This window comes from Geotrypetes seraphini, chromosome 4 (assembly GCF_902459505.1).
Source record: "Geotrypetes seraphini chromosome 4, aGeoSer1.1, whole genome shotgun sequence".
NCBI lineage: Eukaryota > Metazoa > Chordata > Amphibia > Gymnophiona > Dermophiidae > Geotrypetes > Geotrypetes seraphini.
Genome location: NC_047087.1, coordinates 321,789,375 through 321,810,338, shown reverse-complemented (window position 1 = coordinate 321,810,338; position 20,964 = coordinate 321,789,375). Strand labels below are relative to the sequence as shown.

General features: G+C 43.2%; 1 protein-coding gene across 6 annotated transcripts in view; it reads left to right on the top strand.

The window, feature by feature from the left end:
• ATE1 (arginyltransferase 1) overlaps nt 1-20,964 on the top strand; it is a 143,752-nt gene that overhangs the window by 38,662 nt on the left and 84,126 nt on the right. For all 6 annotated transcript variants that reach the window (XM_033942062.1, XM_033942065.1, XM_033942066.1 and 3 more), the window contains exon 6: nt 8,367-8,575. In XM_033942062.1, coding sequence (XP_033797953.1) covers nt 8,367-8,575 — 209 coding nt within the window. The remainder of the gene's footprint in view (nt 1-8,366; nt 8,576-20,964) is intronic.

The window sequence follows — 20,964 nt, the reverse complement described above, 5'->3', positions numbered from 1 at the left end:
ATGGAAGAGGTTGCAAATATAAAGAATTTGTGGCCAGCACTGTGTCCAGTCAGGGTACTGTGTCTGTCTTTCCTCTTCAGCCCTTCCCTCCTGTTAAGAGATGGGCTGTGTGTCACGTTTGTGCCTGTCCTTCAGTCTGAAGTCTAAGCATAGAAGATCATTAGTCATGTGATCTCAGCAGTTCTGCATTGACAAGATGTAGAAGACATAGGACATGTCACCACCTGATCGGATCTGCTCAATTTGTACTCAAACCCACCCAAAATTTTATCTTCTTTAGCAACTCTCCAGACTAGCCCACTTCACTGATGGGTTATAGCTCACCATGACCATCAGGTGGAGACTGAGACAAAACCTTTTGGCTGTAATACACAAGTCTAACCAGTCTGTTCTCAGTCTCAGCAGGTGTGGTAAGCTGTGCCAGTCTTCGCTTAGTTATTGTAGGGCTGTTGGAAGTTGTTTAGTGGCCTTCTTGTCCCCGTCTGATGCTGGACTGAGCTTGGGGAGACCCTTTCGGGGGTCCATCCAACCTCAGGGGTGTCACACTCAACGGGTCACGAGTTGAGTCCCTCTCCCCATTTCCTCCACCTCCCCAAAATTTTGTAGAGGTGCCTCAGCTGTAAGCTTTGTCACCGATATCGGCAAGGCTTAGAGAGCCAGTAGAGTTTGTTCTAACAAAAAAAAACAAAATCCTGAGTCAGTGCCAGTCTGAAGGGAGCCTTCAATTGACTGTAATTGATTTTTATTGTTAACTGGCACTCTTTTCTTAACTAGGTCGCGTATTGGGAAAAGTGCTCATTGTGCTCCAGACGCGAGGTCGATGCGGCTGGCCTGTGCTCACGGTGTGCTGGCTTCCAGGGATCCCCTTCGTAAGTGCCTCGCATGCTGGCAGCGGGGAAGCCAGGGATTTCCTCAGCTGCTGATGGTCAAGGAAATAAGGTTTCCCTTACTGCCGAAGCGGCTGGGGACTCCCTTACCACTGCTGCTGGCTTGCCTGCTTTAGCAGCTGGGGCTGTTCCGGCTTCTCAGCTGCTACAGGCCTTGGGGGCATTTTTCTCTGCGGGTTTTGCTCTGATTTTGGCGGGAAACACCTCCATTTTTTCTGCAGCCTTAGGGTGACTTTCCCCCTGTTTCTACTGGGTCCACTGCTTTGGCAGTGAGTCCCATTGGGCCGCCAGGGGTTTTTCTCCTGATTTTGTTTTAGCCTTGTATAAGGCTTATCTTCAGGCAGCCGGGGGTCCTGCTTCCACCCCGGGGGGGGGGGGTCCTTCTGCGTCCACTCCGGTTCGGTCCCCCTCACCATTTGTTTTGTCCCCTGTCTCCTCTTTTGTCCAATCGGCTGAAGGTCTCTTGAGACGATGATTTTTTATATGGAGAGCAGTTGTCGATTGATGAGGACCTGGACCTCTTGGTGGACCTCCAGGATCCTCTCAGGGGGACGGATGCTGCTGGTGGCGGTTTTTCTGTTCTGCCAGCTGGTGAAGATATATCTGTGGTGCGTATCTTTCAGCGGGAAGAGCTCCAGGAATTTATTCTTCAGGTTTCCTCAGTGTTGCGCTTCGAGGAAGACATGAAGGAGCCCCTGCGTGTGGTGGAACCCCTGCTTCGGGGGATCTGCTCAGCCTCCCACTCTTTTCCTTTGCATCAGGATATTGTGCTTACGCGGTCGAAGGTGCCGGAGTCGCCCTTTCGTTTTGCGTGCTCTATGGATCACCTGTATCCCATCCCGGAGAGGGATAGGGATACCTTGAAGTCACCAATGGTGGATGCGGTGGTTTCAGCCATTGCACAAAGGCATACGGTGCCGGTTGAGGGCGACTCAGCTTTGCGGGACTCGGAGAAGCTTAGGTTGGAGTCTCTCCTTAAACAAAATTTTGATGTCACTGCCCTAGCAGTTCAGGTGGCAATGTGTGGTGGTCTGGTGGCTCGGGCCTGTTTTCATTGGGCTGAGTATATCCTTGACCAAGAGTCTGATGACGTCCTTGATGGAACAGGAAGTAGCCAACTTGAGATGGGTGCTTCTTATCCCTCGGATGTCATGTATGATCTGTTGCGGGTGTCGGCTATGTCCTTGGTTCTCAGGGTGGCTGCTCGTCGTACCCTGTGGCTCCGGGCTTGGTCGGCAGATGTGGCATCTAAGGCTAAGCTGACGAATTTCCCTTTCAGGGGTCTTTCTTGTTTTGTGTGGATTTGGACAAGTTGGTTCAGACCTTAACAGACTCTACGGTGTCCCATTTTCCTGAATGCGCCCATTTTGGATTTGAAAGGTGTCAACAGGGTGCTTCGGGTTCTGTCTTCTCATATGGAGACCCTGAAATCCGTAATTCTCACTGTTCAACCTGGGGAATTTCTGACTTCTCTCAACCTGACGGAGGCCTACCTGCATGTTCAGATTCGGTTTTCCCATCAGAGATTCCCTCGCTTTGTGATTTTGGGAAAGCACTATCAGTTTTGTGCACTTCCTTTTGGTCTGGCCATGGCTCTGGGAACTTTCACTAAGATTAGGGTAGTGGTGGCAGCGGCCTTACGCAAGGAGGGCATTCTGGTTCATCCCTATCTGAACGACTGGTTGATTCAAACAAGGTCTTTTCAGGAGAGCGCCCAGGTCACGGCTCGGATTGTGGAGTTTCAGCAGTTGCTGGGCTGGGTAGTTAACCTTTCCAAAAGCCAATTGACTCCGTCTCAGCACTTGGAGTATCTCAGAGTTCTCTTCAGCACTAGTTTGGGGAAAGTATTCTTTCCCAAGGCCCGGGTGTTGAAATTGCATTCGCAGATTCACTCCCTGATGGATTGTCGTTTCCCTTGGGCATAGGATTTTCTGCAGGTTTGGGGTAGATGGCGGCCTCCCTGGAAGTAGTCAGGTGGGCTTGGGCTCACATGCATCCCCTTCAGTATACTCTTCTTTGGCGGTGGTCGCTATGATTTATGATCTGGACTTTCCTGTCCCTCTTCGGAGGTTAGTTCATTGCAGCCTGCGCTGGTGGCTACAGTCTTCCAGTCTGGTTCAGGAAGTGAATCTAGATCAGCCCCAGTGTACAGTGCGTCTCACGGACGCCAGTCTCCTTGGTTAAAGATCTCAATGTCGCAGTCGCTTAGCTCAGGGGAGCTGGTCGCTGGTTGAAGCATCATGGTCGATCAATTTTCTGGAGACCAGAGTCATTCAGTTGGCATTAGTAGCTTTCCAGTCATTGCTAGAGGGCAAGTCGGCTCGGGTTCTCTTGGACAATGCCACGGCAGTAGCTTATGTCGATCGTCGGAGGGGAACCAAGAGTCATCTGGTACTGCAGGAGGTAACTCTTCTCATGGAAAGGGCAGAGGCTCATCGTCTGGACATCTCAGCTTCCCACATAGCGGGAGTGGGCAATGTCCAGGTGGATTTCCTCAGTCGTCATATGCTGGATCATGGCGAGTGGTGTCTCGGTCTGGAAGCCTTCGAGTTGATTGTTCCGTCATGAGGCCGGCCAGTCTTGGACCTCATGGCCATGAGTGTCAATGCCAAAGCACCGAGATTCTTCAATCAGTGCAGGGATTACTAGGCCAAGGGGCTGGATGCTCTGGTGCAGGCTCGGCTGATGGATGGCCTACTATATGTCTTTTCTCTGTGGCCACTGGTGGGAAGAGTTTTTCTTTGCGTTGCCTGGCACATAGGCCACATGATCCTGGAGGCTCCAGTCTGACCCAGGCGCCTGTGGTACGCAAGTCTGGTTCATCTTCTTGTGGCAGATACTCTTCCTCTGCTCCTCTCGCCCGACCTTCTGACTCAGGATCCCATTCCAATGTTTGATCCGGGTCCTTTTTGTCTTACAGCTTGGCTCTTGAAAGGGAACGCCTAGGTAAGAAAGGATATTCTGATAAGGTGATCTCCACCCTCTTGGGTTCTCGGAGACTTTCCACCTCTCGAGCTTATGTGCACATTTTGTGTCTTTTTGAGGAGTGGTGTTGTGCTCATGGCATGGTTCCCCTTTGCACGCCTTTGCCTCACATCTTGGAGTTTTTGTAGGATGGCCTGGAGTGGGGCATTGTCTGGTCCTCCCTCAAGGTTCAGATTGTGGCTGTCTTCTTTTCGCAGTCTGTTGCATGGTTGGTGTTTGGCCTGTTCTCTGGATGTGATTCAATTCTTGAGAGTGGCGAAATTGCTCCAGCCTCCAGTTCAGCCTTCGGTTCCAGCCTGGGATCTCAATTTGTTTCTTTCCATGCTCATTCATCCTCCTTTTGAGCCTCTCGGCTACTCGGCTACTGCTACTACTCTTAAGGTGGTGTTCCTGGTAGCCATTACTTCAGAAAGACGCATTTTCGTGTAGGCCTCCCTTCCTGGAGTTCTCTGTGAGCAGGTCGTGCTGCAGCTGGTTCCCTTCTTTTGTCTGAAGGTGGTTTCGCTTTTTAATGTCATCCAGTTCATTGTTCTTCCCGTAGTCAGATGGGCTCAGTAAACTACCCTTTAAGAGGCAATTACTGTTCGGTAATGGTCTGGAAGGTCTTATGGCTAGTGTGCAGAACCGTAAACCTAGGTCCTTGTCGGACTGCAGGCCTCGGTCTTCTAGAGCAGTGGTCCCCAATCTTGTCCTGAAGGACCACCAGGCCAATCAGGTTTTCAGGCTAGCCCTAATGAATATGCATGAGAGAGATTTGCATATAATATATGTGACAGGCATGCAAATCTGCTCCATGCATATTCATTAGGGCTAGCCTGAAAACCCGATTGGCCTGGTGGTCCTCTAGGACAGGGTTGGGAACCACTGTTCTAGAGGACCAGGGCATTCTAGTTTTTGCTCCTCCAGGCATTTATGCTCGTTCTCCGGAGGTTCCTCAGTTCAAAGATCTTATCAGAACACCAAACTGCAGTTAGGTGGAGCTAGGCGACCACAATCTGTTCTACTTCCGCCCCAAAAAAGCAGTTCGGAGGGAGGCTCTCGGCATTCCTGGAGGAGTGGACGGACATTACCACTTATCACTGGATGCTGGACATTCTGCGAGATGGGCACAAACTCAAGTTTTATTGCCTCTTCTAGAATTTTTCTTGGACTCTCCAGCAGGGAGACCATACAAAGGGAGCCACTGTCCAAAGATTGCTGGATATAGTGGCCATAGAGCCTGTCCCAGAGTCCGACTTGGGCTCTGGCAGATACTCAATATACATCATCATGTGAAAGAGAGGCTCCAAATACTGGAGATTAGTCCTGGATCTCAAAGCGGTCAATGCGGCCCTCAAAGTTCCTCATTTCAGAATGGAAACTGTGAGGTCAGTGATTGCCTCCATAGCACCACAAGAATTTCTGGCCTCTGGATTTTAGAGAGGCTTATCTTCATATCCCCATTTTTCTGGAGCATAGAAGATCCTTGAAATTACACATCTTGCCACAGCACTTCCAGTTATAAGCTGGCGACAGCACCTCGGACCTTTACCAAGGTGATGGTGGTGGTGGCAGCACACATACGAAAACTCATAAAAACATAATTATCCCAGGACAAACAGGCAGCATAATCTCACACATGGGTGACGTCACCGACGGAGCCCCAGTATGGACACTTGAAAAGTGAATCACAACTTTACGTTTTGGAAGCTTGGGCTTGATGAACCTTTGGTCTGTCCCACTACTATGGCAATTCTTATATAATTATATGTTACATTCTGCTTTGCTGTGCCATATGTCTGGAACAAACTGCCTGACTCGGTACATTGGGCTCTGTCTGTGGCAGAATTCAGATCCATGCTGAAAGCCCACTTCTTTGAAACTCCAATCCACTTCTAAAGCTCCTATATCTGTTTGTCATTCCCTCTGTAGTCCCTTACCCTAGCTCACCTCATCATTCCCTTTGTAATTCCCACCTAAGCAGCATGTATAGAGTCACCCTTTTGATTATAAGCTCTTTCGAACAGGGACCATTATTGAGACAGACATGGCGGAAGTCACTGCTTGCTCTGGATTTGGTAGCAAGGGATGTTGCTACATGAAGAAAGGATGTGGATACACCGGCGAGAGAAAACCAGTGAGTTTAAGAAGTGAAAATAAATAGAAATTGTGTGAGTACTGTGGATACTACGTGACCATAAGGGAAGAGGCAACGTGAGGTTCAATTAGATGATCATCCTCTCCTTTCATCGTCTAATTAAACCTCAGGTTAAAAGCTTGAATTGTATTCCTCTTAAATTCACTGGTTTTCTCTCACTGGTGTATCCACATCCTTTCTTCATGCCACACATTGCCAAGTGTCAATTGCACTAGTCACATTTGTATCATTCCTAAGCCTCACTTCAATTTACATTCATATTTTCACATATTTCAGTATTTATTATTCAATTTCTTTCACACACATTTTCACACTTTCAGGACCCTGAAGAAGGCGTCTTAGTCGAAACACGGACCATGTTGTGTCTGCTCCATCTCATATGTGGGTTTTACTCTGTGTCTGTACTTTGCAACATTTGATGGATTCAATAAATGGTCATATCAGAAACATCCCTGCCACAACTCCTTTTTGCTTTTTGGCTTTGCATTTTCTGATGGAGAGAACATTTATGAGCTATTGTCCCTTACCAGTGACTGTGTGGGTAAAGAGTACACGGATATTGCATTATCCCAATCACATTAATAAATATTTAGAAATGAATCTGGAGTGTTAAAAGGAGGGAAAGGTACATGAAATTGGCAGTGATCTCTATGCTATTTATCAGGTCATCTGTGCCCTAAAAAGCTGAAGTTGCCTAACATTATGTGCTGTGGCAGGACTCAACCAGCAGATGGCAGCCTTGTGCAGGAAAGGCTTCCTACCAAGAGGGTTCTTGACCTACTCAAGATATGGGCCGTGATTTATTATGTTAGAAGGACTGAAACATTAAGCAAATGTGTCTGTTTAAAGGCAATAATTAACAGTTTACATTGTCAGCAGAAAGGTTCAACAAGTAGTAATCCTCCTTCCCTCTGGTGGTGGTTTTGGATGGGATTCAGAGGTCTTGCACCCGAGTGCCATCAACCAGTGCCAGAGGTCATTTTCAGTTTAAAGAAGCCCAGGCTGACAGATGTGAGCTCTCGCCTTGGAAGAGATTTTCCATGATAGTACTGTTCAAAGCAGAGTTAGAAAACACAGGAAGCCAATGCTAGGAAGTGTGGTCATTGGCCTGGCGTTTCTGCACAGCTTCACAAGAGCTGTGTATGTCGGGAGGCTTTGAGGCCCTGCTGTTTGTTCCCTCAGTCACATCAGCCAAGGTAAAGAAAGGAAACAGAAGGTCAGAGTAGGAAGAGGATTTTCAAAAAGATGATAAAATAGTTTGAGACTCTGTCAGGATGGTTCATGGGAGTGCTACAGATGCCTTGGACGTCATTATTTCAGGCCTTGGAAGCTGAGAGCTGTAAGAAGGAAAAAAATAATACATATCCTTTTGGTTCTGCTTCATACTGCTCCCTGCTGTACTTGAGACGGTCCAACTCTTAATCCTTACTTGCCCTGGAAGCTTGTTTAACCTGGGGATCAACCTGCAGCCTGGGACGCGTCTGTCTGTTGATGAGGGAGCCAGGGGTCTTGATTGAAAACCTGCCTTGCTAGGGGAGAATGGTCTGCTGCAATATCTGGTGGAAGATAGAATGGATGGCAACACCAGCCTCTTGTAAGGGGAGTGGCATTAGCTCTGGGCTTTTATTTATCCCTGACCCCCTATGTTCACAGAGGGACTTAACCCACTTGTTTGGACTTGTTCTGGTAGGATTCAAGGAAAGGAAATTGACAGCTAAGTATAAATTCAACATTCATATTGGTGCCACTTCATACTGCTCTGCTTTTCAGTTTATCCCTGGAAAAGAACAAATTGGCCATTAAATGTGTCAGTAATTGAGAGAATCTGTTATGGTGATGTTGGAATATGGCCTCTCCTATAGATCCAATACCTTTGCTGCATCATATGAGTCAGTACAAATGTAGGAAAGAGGTTCAGTCCTTTAGTGGTATGCACAAAATGAAGCCATTTGGAAAAATTGCCCCCAAAAGATAAAGGTTTTGGATTGATTTTTTTCTTACATGTTCATGGTGGTGCCTGGCTTCCTGTTCATTGCTGTCCCTGAGTATACTTCTGGAAGCTGCACTTAGGTCTCATCTTGACCTTTGGCTTCCCACTCCCATTATATTTATAAAGGTGTATGGTGTCGTAGCATTGAGGATTCTCCTTTCTGTAACTGACAATCTTTAGAAAGAAGTCGGTCCTGAGTAAGACTGTAATCCATATCTACCTTCAGATTAAAATGACATGGCTTGATAATTCTTTATACTGATATATGAGGGTTTTGAGAAAAGAGGATCCGTGCACTGTTACATATCCCTTAGTGGGTAAGACCTCAGTTAATCTTCTACTGCTGTTTGTTCTCTTTCCGTGCCAGGCAAAGGTGCAGATCCAAACAAACCACCATGCCGAAAAGCCAAGGAGCTCCGAAAAGAGCGTAGACTGCAGAAACTGCTCCAAAGGCAGCAAGATTCTGCCACAGAACCCCAGGCCACCGACACCTCAAAAGCCAAAGGCAGTCAGCAGAAATCCATTGAAGATTTCATATTTGAGACCTTGCCAGAGACTGTGGCCCATCGATTGGAGGTACGAAGCCTCTTAAACCTCATGTTCCCTAATGAGCCTTTGGCGGGATTAATTTCAGGAGATTCAGTAGCAGCTTGAAAGATGTGTGTAGCCTGCTAGTCCATGATACCGTGTTTCCCCCCAAATAAGACTGTCATATATTAATTTTGGATCCCAAAACACACTAGGGCTTATTTGGGGGGGGAGGGGATGTCTTATTTTTTGTGTACAATAATCATCTCTCACCCATCCCCTTATGCAGCATCTTTCTATCCCTCCCTCCCATCTATTCCCCCCCCGTACAGCAGAACCCCGAAAGCAATTTCATTGTGTTGCGTTAGATCTAATCTAAGGATTGCTCTTATATGCCAGATCTTACATTACATTACATTACATAAGTGATTTCTATTCCGCTTGTGCCTTGCGGTTCTAAGCGGATTACAAGTTAGAAGACTGGACATTTCCAGTAGCATTGCAGTACATATAAACAAGAATGCGTTAAGTTACAATTGTTGTTCTGGACTTTTCCAGGATAAATTGGTAGTAGATAGTAGATAGTGATAGGTTGTTTAGACGAATAGAGATAATATTGTCCGGATTCTGTTGTTTAGACGAGTAGAGATAATACTGTTCGGATTCGGGTGTTGCTGGTGGTGGTGTTTGGGTAGTCATGAGAGCATTATCTTAAACTTTTGTGAGGTTATGATGATGGGAAGTGTTTTTTGAAGAGATGAGTTTTGATTTCTTTTCGGAATGCTTTAATGTCTATTGATTTGGTCAGTAGATTGGTGATGGTAGTATCGATCTTTGCTGCCTGTGTCGCTAAAAGGCTGTCGTATAGTTTCTTTCGTCGTGTTCCTTTGAGAGGGGGGTGAGTGAATAGGCTCTGGGTTCTCCTTGATCTGTGTGAGAGGTTACGGTGTAGTCTGTTGTTTAGGTAGCTGGGTGCTGTTCCATGTATTACCTTGTATAGTAGACAGTAGAATTTGAACTGAGATCTTGCTTTTATTGGTAGCCAGTGTGAGTCTAAGTATGCTTTGGTGATGTGGTCGTATTTGCCTATAAAATAGAGCTTTAAATGGTTAACAAGTAAACAAGTTACAGATCATCCTTAAACAAACTGAATTTCAGATGTCATAACATTTCTGAAATAAAATAAAGTCTTGAGATCTCTGTGGAACAGATAATACAAAGCCATTCCCCCTGTGCAGCAGAACCCCGATGACCCCGCCAACCCATCCCCCTGCACAGCATCTTTCCATCTCTCCCTCCCATCCTCCTGTGCAGCAGAATCCCAATGACCCTCCTACCACGAGGCCGACATACTTTCATTCCAAACAGCAACGGCGGCAGCACTGACCAGGCTGCTGCTTCGTGGCCTTCCTTTTCCTCTGCCGCTGCTGTGTGGAACGGAGGTATGTTGGCCTCATGGTGGAAGGATCAGTGGGGTTTTGCTGTGTGATGGGAAGGAGGGATGGAAAGATGCTGTGCAAGGGGATGGGTGAGAAGGGAGGGGAGGAATGATGCTGCACATGGGGGGGAGGGAGAGAAAGCATTGCCTCTGGCCAATCGGAAAGTGTCGGGGACATTTGGGAGGGGCTTCAGGGGTCCATCCAACTAGGGCTTATTTTGGGGCTAGAGCTTATATTAAGACCTACCCCGCAAATCATACTAGGTCTTATTTTCAGGGAAACATGGTAGATGTAACAGAGAAGCATTTCAGCCAGACATTTTTATTAACTTTTTTATTTCAAATATTTCCAACATGTAATTTCATCAAGCTCACAGTTCTTTTCTTTGTAACACAACTAGCGATCACTGTTTAAACCCTTTACCCCAAATAATGAAGGAGATAAACTGCTCAGATTTTAACTCTCTTGCCCTCCCCCTCCTCAAACCTACCTTCAAGACAGTGTGGGTGAAACTTCAGGTACATAGTCAAATGCTTTCTCTTGATCTAGGGATACCAGCTCTTGTTGTGATAAGCGAGCAAAGAGCCCGGTTGAGAGGAAGACAGTCAAATTGAATCCCTCCTTTGAAGACTTCCCAAAGTACACACAATTTCCTAGGCATCTGACCCAGACGTTCCCTTTATGCCAGAAGTACCACCAAAAGTTGCTTAACCCCTGGGAAATGTTATCCCCACTTAGGTGTAACTTTTCAGAATAAGGTTGGGGGGTTAAGAGGGGAACTAAGGAAGAGCCCATAAAGGACCGATCCCTAGGAAGAGAAGGGGTAGATGAGGAAGAGGACATGGCTTTGGAGGCTCAGGCGAAGGGAAAGGATATCCCCATGGAGATAGGGGGGAGGCATGGGATCAGAAAGTAGAAATATAGATCACCCTAGAGTAATGGTCTGAAACTCGCAGCCCACCAGGTACTATTTTGCGGTCTGCGGTATGTACTAGTGTTGCCCGTTCTTTGCAACTTCCTCCGGCTTCCCCCCTGGCCTCCCGCTCTTACCTTCAGATAATTGCCGGTGCTGTAGCGATCCTTGCAGGCTGCCGCCGCCGTCGTCCTCGGCAGCACATTTCCTCTGCTACAATCCTGTCCCTGATATCAGAGGAGGGGCAGGACCATGGCAGAGGGAATGTGCTGCGGAGGCCGATGGCAGCCTGCAAGGAACGCTACAGCGTTGGCGATTCTCTCTACAGGCTACGGTAATTAGTTGAAACTAAGGCCGGGAGGCCATGGGGGAAGTTGTAGGATTCTGCAAAGAAGGGGGGGAACATGCAGGCCTTTGGGGGGGGTGAGGGTGGAAGATTTATAAACTATAAAGAGTTTTACCTCCAAGTACCTACAAATTCAAAATGTGGCCCTGCAAAGGGTTTGAGTTTGAGACCACTGCCCTAGAGAAGCTGACTTTCTCCCCTGTACTCGATGCCCAGGTGAGAAGGTGAAACCTGGTAACCCTGAAATCTCTGAGTGTTAAATCTTTGGACTTGTTAAGGCCCTGTAAGGGTGAGTTATGGACTAAATTTGCATACAGACTAATTTGCATATTTTCCAGTTAAGATTGTTTTGTTTATGAACTGAAAGGGAAAGTCTTAGAGAATGGATTCCCGGACCCATGGAATCCAGTGGGTAAATAATGGATGAACTGGATACCCACAGTTTATTGGGGGGGAGGGTTTTCTCACCATAACTAACATAGTATTGTGTGATTAGGACCACCTGCTTACTGTGAGGTCTGGTGGAGGGGTGACCCTCGGGATGATGAATGCCGGCATCTTGCCTGACTCCCAGTAAACCCATCCCTGAAATGCAAGATCAGACATGGAGAAGTGCGTGTCAGGTATCAGAGACAACCTGGAAGGGGAGCCAAACCAAGTAGCCAAAGGATTGAATAGTGACACCACCTATCTGTAATGCTTTCTTGATGTTATCAGCAGCCTGTCACCCCATTATAAGAACATAAGAATAGCCTTACTGGGTCAGACCAATGGTCCATCAAGCCCAGTAGCCGTTCTCACAGTGGCCAATCCAGGTCCCTAGTACCTGGCCAGAACCCAAAGATTAGCAACATTCCATGCAAGCAGTGGCTTCTCCCATGTCTTTCTCAATAACATAGAAACATAGAAGATGACGGCAGAAAAGGGCTACAGCCCATCAAGTCTGCCCATTCTGTTTACCCACCCCCTGTCTATGCCCTAATGACCCAATTTCCTTATCTTGACCCTCGTAGGGATCCCACATGGGTATCCCATTTATTCTTAAAGTCTGGCATGCTGTCTGCCTCGATCACCTGCACTGGAAGCTTGTTCCAATGATCAACCACTCTCTCTGTGAAGAAATACTTTCTGGTGTCGCCATTAAATTTTCCGCCCCTGAGTTTGAGCGGCTGCCCTCTTGTGGCCGAGGGTCCCTTGAGAAAGAAAATATCATCTTCCACTTCGACACGTCCCGTGAGGTACTTAAATGTTTCGATCATGTCAGACTATGAACTTTTCCTCCAGGAACTTGTCCAAACCAGCTACGCTATCCACTCTTACCATAACCTCTGGCAACGCATTCCAGAGCTTAACTATTCTCTGAGTGAAAAAATATTTCCTCCTATTGGTTTTAAAAGTATTTATACAAAAATTAGAAATATTACTCGCCAGAGATGGGCTGTGCTTCCTCGATAAACATTTCATACAAAAAAGGGCGGAGAGAAAAGTCTCAAAATTTTCACACATCAGCAGTCAACTATCAATAACGATTTAGCATTTGAATCTGTTTATTTTCATATCATTGGCAAAAAAACTCCACCACCACAGAAATGTAATTATCACAAGGGTGCTCCACCCATCACTGTGCACAGGAAAAACAAAAACAGAAAGTTTTACTTAGCTTGGGAACCATGGTCTGGAATCGCTGTATTGAAGATATCTGGCCAGACTCTGATGAAAACAGCACGGAAATTACAAGATGAAATACCCAGCAGCCATGCCCCAATCACAACATGTGCCTTGTTTCGCCTCTTCAAGGCTTCCTCAGGGAAAATAAACTGAAAACTCTGCTCCTCTTCCATGCACGCCGGCACAAGACATGCCCCTTGCTTAAAAGTATTTCCCTGTGGGTCTTTAATAATGGCATAGTTTTTGCTAGGTATTTTGCCAGCACCTTTGCTGGAGTTTCCACATCTGTATTTGAGTGATATGAGTGTCTAAGACTCTCTTTCCCTGGCTTAAAAAGCAAACAAACCACCAATAATTCCCAATGGAGTGAGGCTGTCTGCCCTCTATAGTACATTAATGTGCCTAGTGAGCAGTGGAACTGAAACCGTAGGAAAAGGAAACCTCATTTAGAGCACTGCGTATAGTTCTGGAGATTGCACCTGCAAAAGAAACAGGATGGAGTCAGTCCAGAGAGCAGCTACTAAAATGGTCATAAGGCGGAAGAGGGAAGACACAATAGGGATGTTTAAAATACCTCCACAGTTGAAAGGAAGCTTTGGAATGAGGTTAGAGGGGAGAGAACTGTGGAAATAATACTTCATGGAAAAGGTGATGAATTCTGAAGATGAAGACTGCATCTGAATTAAAGAAAGCTTTGAAGACTAGTATACCACCTTTTTGTGGCTTTGGCATTTCAAAGCGGTGGGCACTGGAGGATTAAGTGACTTGCCCTCTGGGATCTGATTGCAGAAACTCTACCAGTGAGCCAGACTTTCCCCAAACACATAGGATCTGTAAGGGAATGAAAGAGAAAGTAGATGGCATGGATGGGCAGACTGGATAGATTTTACTTTTCTATGTTTCAGTGTAGCTATATATTAGAATAAGTAGTTTTGTGAGCCTTTTTCCTGTTATGGTACCAAGGACTCTAATTGATCTCAGGCTTACCTAGTAATCAAGAGCTAGAAACAGGACTGAGGAGAGACAACGAGGATCAGAAAGGATAAAGAGCCAAATTTAATGCAGAGGTCTAACTTTTTTTAAAATCCAGAGCGATTTTGGGAAAAGAGGTGGTAAATGCTCTGAGAGACTATGTGGACATCTGTAACTAGAGTAACGGGAAACCTAGTGCAAAGTGAGGGAACTCTAGTGCCTTTGGCTCTCTGCCTATGATTAAAGTGTTCCTTAGGATTAAGTAAGCATTTGACTGATGGCAGTAGAGGGCAGTGCATCTCTTTTGTCTCCCTTGAAAAGAGAATACTGAGAGGGACATGATCGAAACATTCAAGATACTGAAGGGAATAGACTTAGTAGATAAAGACAGATTGTTCACCCTCTCCAAGGTAGGGAGAACGAGAGGACACTTTCTAAAGTTAAAAGGGGATAGATTCCGTACAAACGTAAGGAAGTTTTTCTTCACCCAGAGAGTGGTAGAAAGCTGGAATGCTCTTCCGGAGGCTGTTATAGGGGAAAACAACCTCCAGGGATTCAAGACAAGGTAGACAGGGACAGATTTTTCAAATTATGGGGAACCACAAATACAAGGGGGCACTCGGAGAAGTTGAAAGGGGACAGGTTTAGAACAAACGCTAGGAAGTTCTTTTTCACTCAGAGAGTGGTGGATACATGGAACGCGCTCCCGGAGGCTGTGATAGGCAGGAGCACGTTGCAGGGCTTCAAGGAAGGTTTAGATAGGTTCCTAGAGGACAAAGGGATTGAGGGGTACAGATAAGAGTAGAGTTAGGTACAGGGATAGGAGTGAGAGGCAAGTATAGGAATAACCAGGGATCACTGATCAGGCAATGGGCCTGAAGGGCCGCCGCAGGAGCGGACCGCTGGGCGAGATGGACCTCTGGTCTGCCTCAGCGGGGGCAAGTTCTTATGTTCTTAAGGTTAGACAAGTTCCTGCTGAACCAGAACGTAAGCAAGTAGGGCTGATCTCGGGGCACTGGTCTTTGACCTGGGGGCCGCCACGGGAGCAGACTGCTGGGCATGATGACCCAGCAGCGACAATTCTTATGTTCTTACACTTGTGTGTGTGCGTGCTCATGCACTTCTGCACATACTCATCATTTGCTTACTGTATACATTGTTGTTAAGTGCCATAAACTCATGCTCGAGTTGTAGTGACTTGATGAATTGTGGATCTAAAAAGAAATCGGTCCTCCAGCGTCATCTCCATGGTTGTTTTCAACGTGTCCAGTCATCTGCTTGTAGGTCGCCCTCTTTGCCTGGTCTCTTCGAGCATCCCAAACATGATCTTTCACTTCTGAAGGTGTGACCAAAATAAGACAGTCGTAACTTCATCATTTGGGCTTTGAGCGACATAGTTGGTTTGATCTTTTCCAGAATCGATTTATTAGTTCTTCTGGTGGTCCATGGCATGCATAAAATCCTCCAAACCAAAGCTCAAATGAGTCAATCTTCTTTCCGTAATGTCCAGCTTTCGCATCCTTAACTGACCACTGAGAAATGAGTGCATGAATATGTCTGATCTTCGTTAGGAGTGTTATCTCATAGTAACATCTCCTTGAATACTTTGTCGAGAGCCTTCATTGAAGAGCAACCAAGTTCTGTTCTTCGGAATATTTCCTCCCTGCTAGTTGTTTCTTTGTGAGCCCAGGTGCTAGAATAGAAGTTGTAAAGGATTTCCGATGCCTTCCAGCTCTAAATCCCATGTTATGACTTTCGGCTTTGACTTTTCTCAGCCTCATACATCATGTCTTCTTTTCTACTGAGGATGAGCGTTGTATCATCAGCATAGAGCAGGTTGTTTATATTTCAGCCACCAACTTTGAAACTGACACTCTCTTCTTCCAGATTTGCTTTTCTGAAGATGGTTTTCACTGTACAGGTTGAACAGGTAAGGTGACGAGATGCATCCTTGCCTGACGCCATGTTTTATTGGAAACCAATCAGTGTTGCCATATTCAGCTCTCACTGCAGCGTCTTGATTTTCATATAGGCCCAATATCAGCTGTTACCGTATATACTTGAATATAAACAAATCCGAATATAAACCGAGGTGACCTTTTTGTCCCTTCCAAAAAGGAAGAAAAAAAGGATGTCTCAAATATAAACTGAGATTAGAAATTTGGGTGATCCTGGTGAGCCAATCTATAAAAACTTGGGAATATTCACTGCTTTTTTTCTAGGCTAAACAGCATAAAATCTGTTTTATTTTGGGGGGATCTTCCCTGGATCAGCCACTGTTGGAAACAGGATACTGGGCTTGATAGACCTTTAGTCTGTCCCGGTATGGCAACTCTTATGTTCTTAATTAAGAGAATACGTAACGAGATGATAAGAACTTGTACTGTCGGGGGCGTGGCTTGGAGCGCGCTAAACATGGAGGTGTGATTGAGTTGCTCTGTTTTTCCAGGCAGCAGTTTTAAGATTATAAATACCATTTTCGCCATAATTGTGGTTTTGGGTGGTTCGCAGGCTGTGTGAAGATGGCCAGTATGGGGCAAGGGAAAATTGACGCGGCTTTTGTGACAGCCGGCACGGCGAAGCGAGTGAAACATGATCATGTGACACCCTCAAAAACACCACTTCCGGAGGAGGAGGAGATTGAAAGACAAGAAATTATGGTTGAGCTTAAAAAAATATCGCAGCAGATTCAAAAGAACGCTGAAAGTATTCAAGAGGTAAAGGAAGAAGTTTTAAATACAAATAAACAGATGGAGATTGCTAACCAGAGAATGGCCGTTTTAGAACACAGAGTGGAGCAGTTGGAATTAACGGCAGCCCAATCTAAAGATGACAACGGAGTTATTAAAGATTTACAAAAACAGCTGGTAGACTATGAAAATCGCGGGAGGAGGAAGAATGTAAAAATAATTGGGCTAGCAGAAAATTTGGAGGGGGGGAATCCAATTCAGTTTCTGGAAAATTTGCTGCCAAAATTATTGCAACTGAATTCTAAGTACCCCCTTGAAAGAGCACATAGGATTCCTTTTCAAAGATCTGCTAACAACTCTTATTTTCAAGCTATTGAGATTTCAACAAGCCTTTGAAATATAAAAATTAGCAAAGGCAGATAAAAACTTAAATTATAAAGGCTCCAAATTATTGTTCCTGCCGGATTTTGCAAAGAGCTCTGTGGCTGTAAGACAGCAGTCCTTCAGCTTCGTCCTCAATTGAAAGAAAAAGGATATAAGTATGGATTATACTATCCTGCAAAGATGAGAGTATCCAGTGGGAATAAATCTCTTTATTTTGAGGATCCTGAAAAACGGAGAGATTTTTTGGCTACTTCAGAGCCAATGTCTATTTGAAGGTATTTCAAAAGAAGAAGAAAAGAAGAGGATGAACAGGAATATGCTGCACCATGATAGTGTTCTTATGATGTCCAATGGAGTTTACTTTATTTCAAAGATGTTATAGGATTTGATTATATCTATTTATTATTTTTCTTTGTTCTTTCCTTTGTGTATGTGACTTGTTTTATGGTGTTGGTGATGTCTTGAATGTTGTATGTTATTTGGTCTTAGTGTATTGTCTATCAATCATGTTTAGGTTTTATCAATTGGTGTCACAAGATTACAAGGAAATACAGTTAAATATGTTTTTGAACTAATTTATTTCCTTTAGGATAATCTAGACACATGGAATTTATTTGTTTTGATATTAATTGTTCTGTATGTGTGATGTGTCAGTTGTGATTGATTTAGGAAGGTATCAGCGATTATTCCTTATTAGTTATAATTCTAGGATTAATTGCTGCTTTCATTAGCTGATTTTGGAATATGGAAGTTATGAATTACTTACTTGATTTTCCAACTATAATATTGTATGTGCTATGCTCAAGTATGATAAGTATTTGAATATGAGGATGGATATAAAATAGGTGTTTAATGTCTTCATTGTAATGAATTGGATGAGGGGATTTTAATGATATATTTTAAAATGTGTTAGGGTGGTGTAAATTTGTTTTAAAAAAAAAAAAAAGCTTTTAAACAAGATATAGAATGCATATTATGAAGATATTTAAAATTTTTGTTTTGAAGAAGAATATAGTTAAAGGGGATCAAATGAGTTCTAATGCTAGTATTTGTAGTATTAATAAGTCTCTGTGATGTAGTATAATTGATCTATATAGTCAACATGAATTTGATTGATAATATGATTATTTATTTTATGAAACAAATGAATTGTTGTATGAATATTTATGGCATTAATGAATTGATTTATGTTATCATTTTTATAAGAAAATGGATTGGAGTTTACGTTGCCTGGGGGAGTGAATGGTTTACATATCCTATGCGTGTTACAAGTTTAACCATTTATAGGGAGGGTTCGGGTGGGTTAGGGAGGGGGAATTCTTTTATATTATTGATAAAGATGATTTTAGGGAATGAAGGGGTTTGTTATTTAATTAATTTATTATTCGTTTTCATGAAGGTGCTGGTGTCTAGTCATTTCAAGTTGATTAAGCATGCATACTATTATAGGTATTTCCATATTTTAGATGATGATTAAGCTTTTTTCATTAAATGTCAATGGCCTTAATCACATGATTAAAAAGAAGAAAATATTAGATTTCCTTAAAAAGCAAAATGCTGATATTTATTTCATTCAAGAGACGCATCTGTCAATTATTGAATCTAGGAAGCTGGAAGGGGGTTGAATCTCTAAAAGTTTTTTTGCTTCAGCAGTTGGGAAAAAAGCGGGGGTTGCTATTTTAGTTAGTAGAAAGTGTTCAGCGAATTTCCAAATGGTTGCTTCGGACCCCTTAGGAAGGTGGGTACATATCAATATGAGCATGGGAAATAATACCCTTGATTTGTTCAATGTTTACGCTCCAAATACGAATCAAATGGAGTTTTTTAAGACTTTACAACAATTATTACTCCCACTGGCTGCCTCTAATTTAGTGGTGGCTGGAGATTTCAATGCTGTAATGGATCCAATAGTGGGTAAGAATCCAAGTAGGATTATGAAATCATTAGGTTTAGATAACTTGGTTCAATCTTGTGATTTGATAGATATATGGCGTATTCTTCATTTTGGTGATCGGGAATTTTCCTTTTGTTAACAGGTTCACAATTCTTTTTCAAGGATTGATTATATTTTTGTTTCAAATAAAATAGCTCAGAAAGTGAATAAAGCCATCATAGATCCTATCATTTTATCTGATCATGGTGGTGTTTTGGATTGAATTATAAGTGGACGAGCAAGTTGATGCTAAGCCGATTTGGAGGTTTGATAATACTTTGATTGCAGATTCAAAATTCCTTGAAGATTTCAAATTAAAAATAATTGAATTTTTTCAAATTAATGCCTCTGATGATATTAATATTGAGGTGTTGTGGGATGCTTTTCAAGCAACCATGAGAGGACATATTATTTCATATTCGGCTTATATTAGAAAACAACTTTATGATTTGGAAAAAGAAATTAAGATTTTGGAAAATAAGTTAATTAGCAGATGGGAACAGAGTACACTACAAATTTTATTAAAAGCTAAAGCCAAGTATAATGAATTATCTTCAAAGTTTGTAAGAAATGATTTGTTTTATTAGCAAGCTCAGTATTATGGAAATTCAAATAAGGCAGGGAAATTACTAGCAAACTATCTTAAAGCAAAAAAAAGGAAAACAAAAATTATTGTAATAAAAGATAATAAAGTTGAAATGCATACTAAAAATGAGCATATTTTACAAGTTTCTTACTTTCTATAAGGACCTATATTCTTCTGAGACTTATAGAAGCAAAGAACAAGATGGTTTAGAATTTTTAAATTTAATTAATGGACCAAAAATTCCTGAGCATATAAAAGAAGTTTAGAAGAACCTATATCTCTGAAAGAATTAGAAATAGCATTGAAATTTCTTAGAGCTGGATCCGCTCCAGGTGGTGATGGATATACTCTAGAATTCTATAAGTCATTTCAAATTACTCTTTTACCATATTTGTTAAATTTATATCAATATCAACTGACTAAAGGTTGTATTTCAGGTACTATGGCAGATTCCTTGGTTATTGTTTTGCCAAAACCAAACAGAGATCCCACTCTGGTTTTAAACTACAGTCCGATTTCATTAATAAATGTGGATGGGAAAATTATTGCCAAATGATTGGCTTTAAGATTGGCAAAAGCTTTCCCTTTTATTATTGATACTCACCAAACAGGATTTGTTGCAAGGAGACATTCTTCTCATAATACTAGACTGGCTTTTCATACTTTAAATTTAACAAAAAAAGTGAATGATCCGGCTTTCTTGGTTTCTTTGGATGCGGAAAAGGCCTTTGATAGGGTAGAATGGAATTTTATGTATCATGCATTGGAATGGTTTGGGGTGGGTTCTGGTTTCATTCAAATGATCCAGACGCTGTATAGCTCTCCTGGTGCAAGATTATACATTAACAATAATTTATCGGATCGATTTAACTTGCGAAGGGGGGTTAGACAGGGTTGTCCCTTGTCTTCATTGCTCTTTGATGTTGTTTTAGAACTCTTGTTAATTGCTATTAATCAAGCAAAGGGGATACAGGGTATTCCTTATTCAAATTGGGAATATAAACTTTCTGCTTATGCAGATGATATACTGCTTTATTTGAGGAATCCAGAGTCCACCATTCCATGCTTACTTGAATTGATAGAGAAATTTGGAAAGTTTTCAGGATATAAGATTAATTGGAGAAAGTCTGAAGTCCTCCCGCTTAATGTTCACTGTGCCAAAGGCTTATTCGATTCATTTACTTTTGTCTGGAAAGATGATGGTCTAAAATATTTAGGCATCATTATTAAAACCAATCTTGAAGATACGGTGAAGGAGAATGAAAGACTTTTGTTAAAAAAAAGTAACAGAAATGTGTGAGAAGTGGAATCCGTTGCATTTATCACGGTGGGGGAGAGTTCAAACTATTAAAATGATGATACTGCCTGTGGTTTGCTATCAAATGAGTATGATACCAGTTTTTTTTCAGGGGTCCTTTCATAAAAAGTTAAATGGTATTCTTACGAAATTTGTTTGGTTGGGTAAAAGACCAAGAATTGCTTTAGTATCTTTACAGAAATCAATTA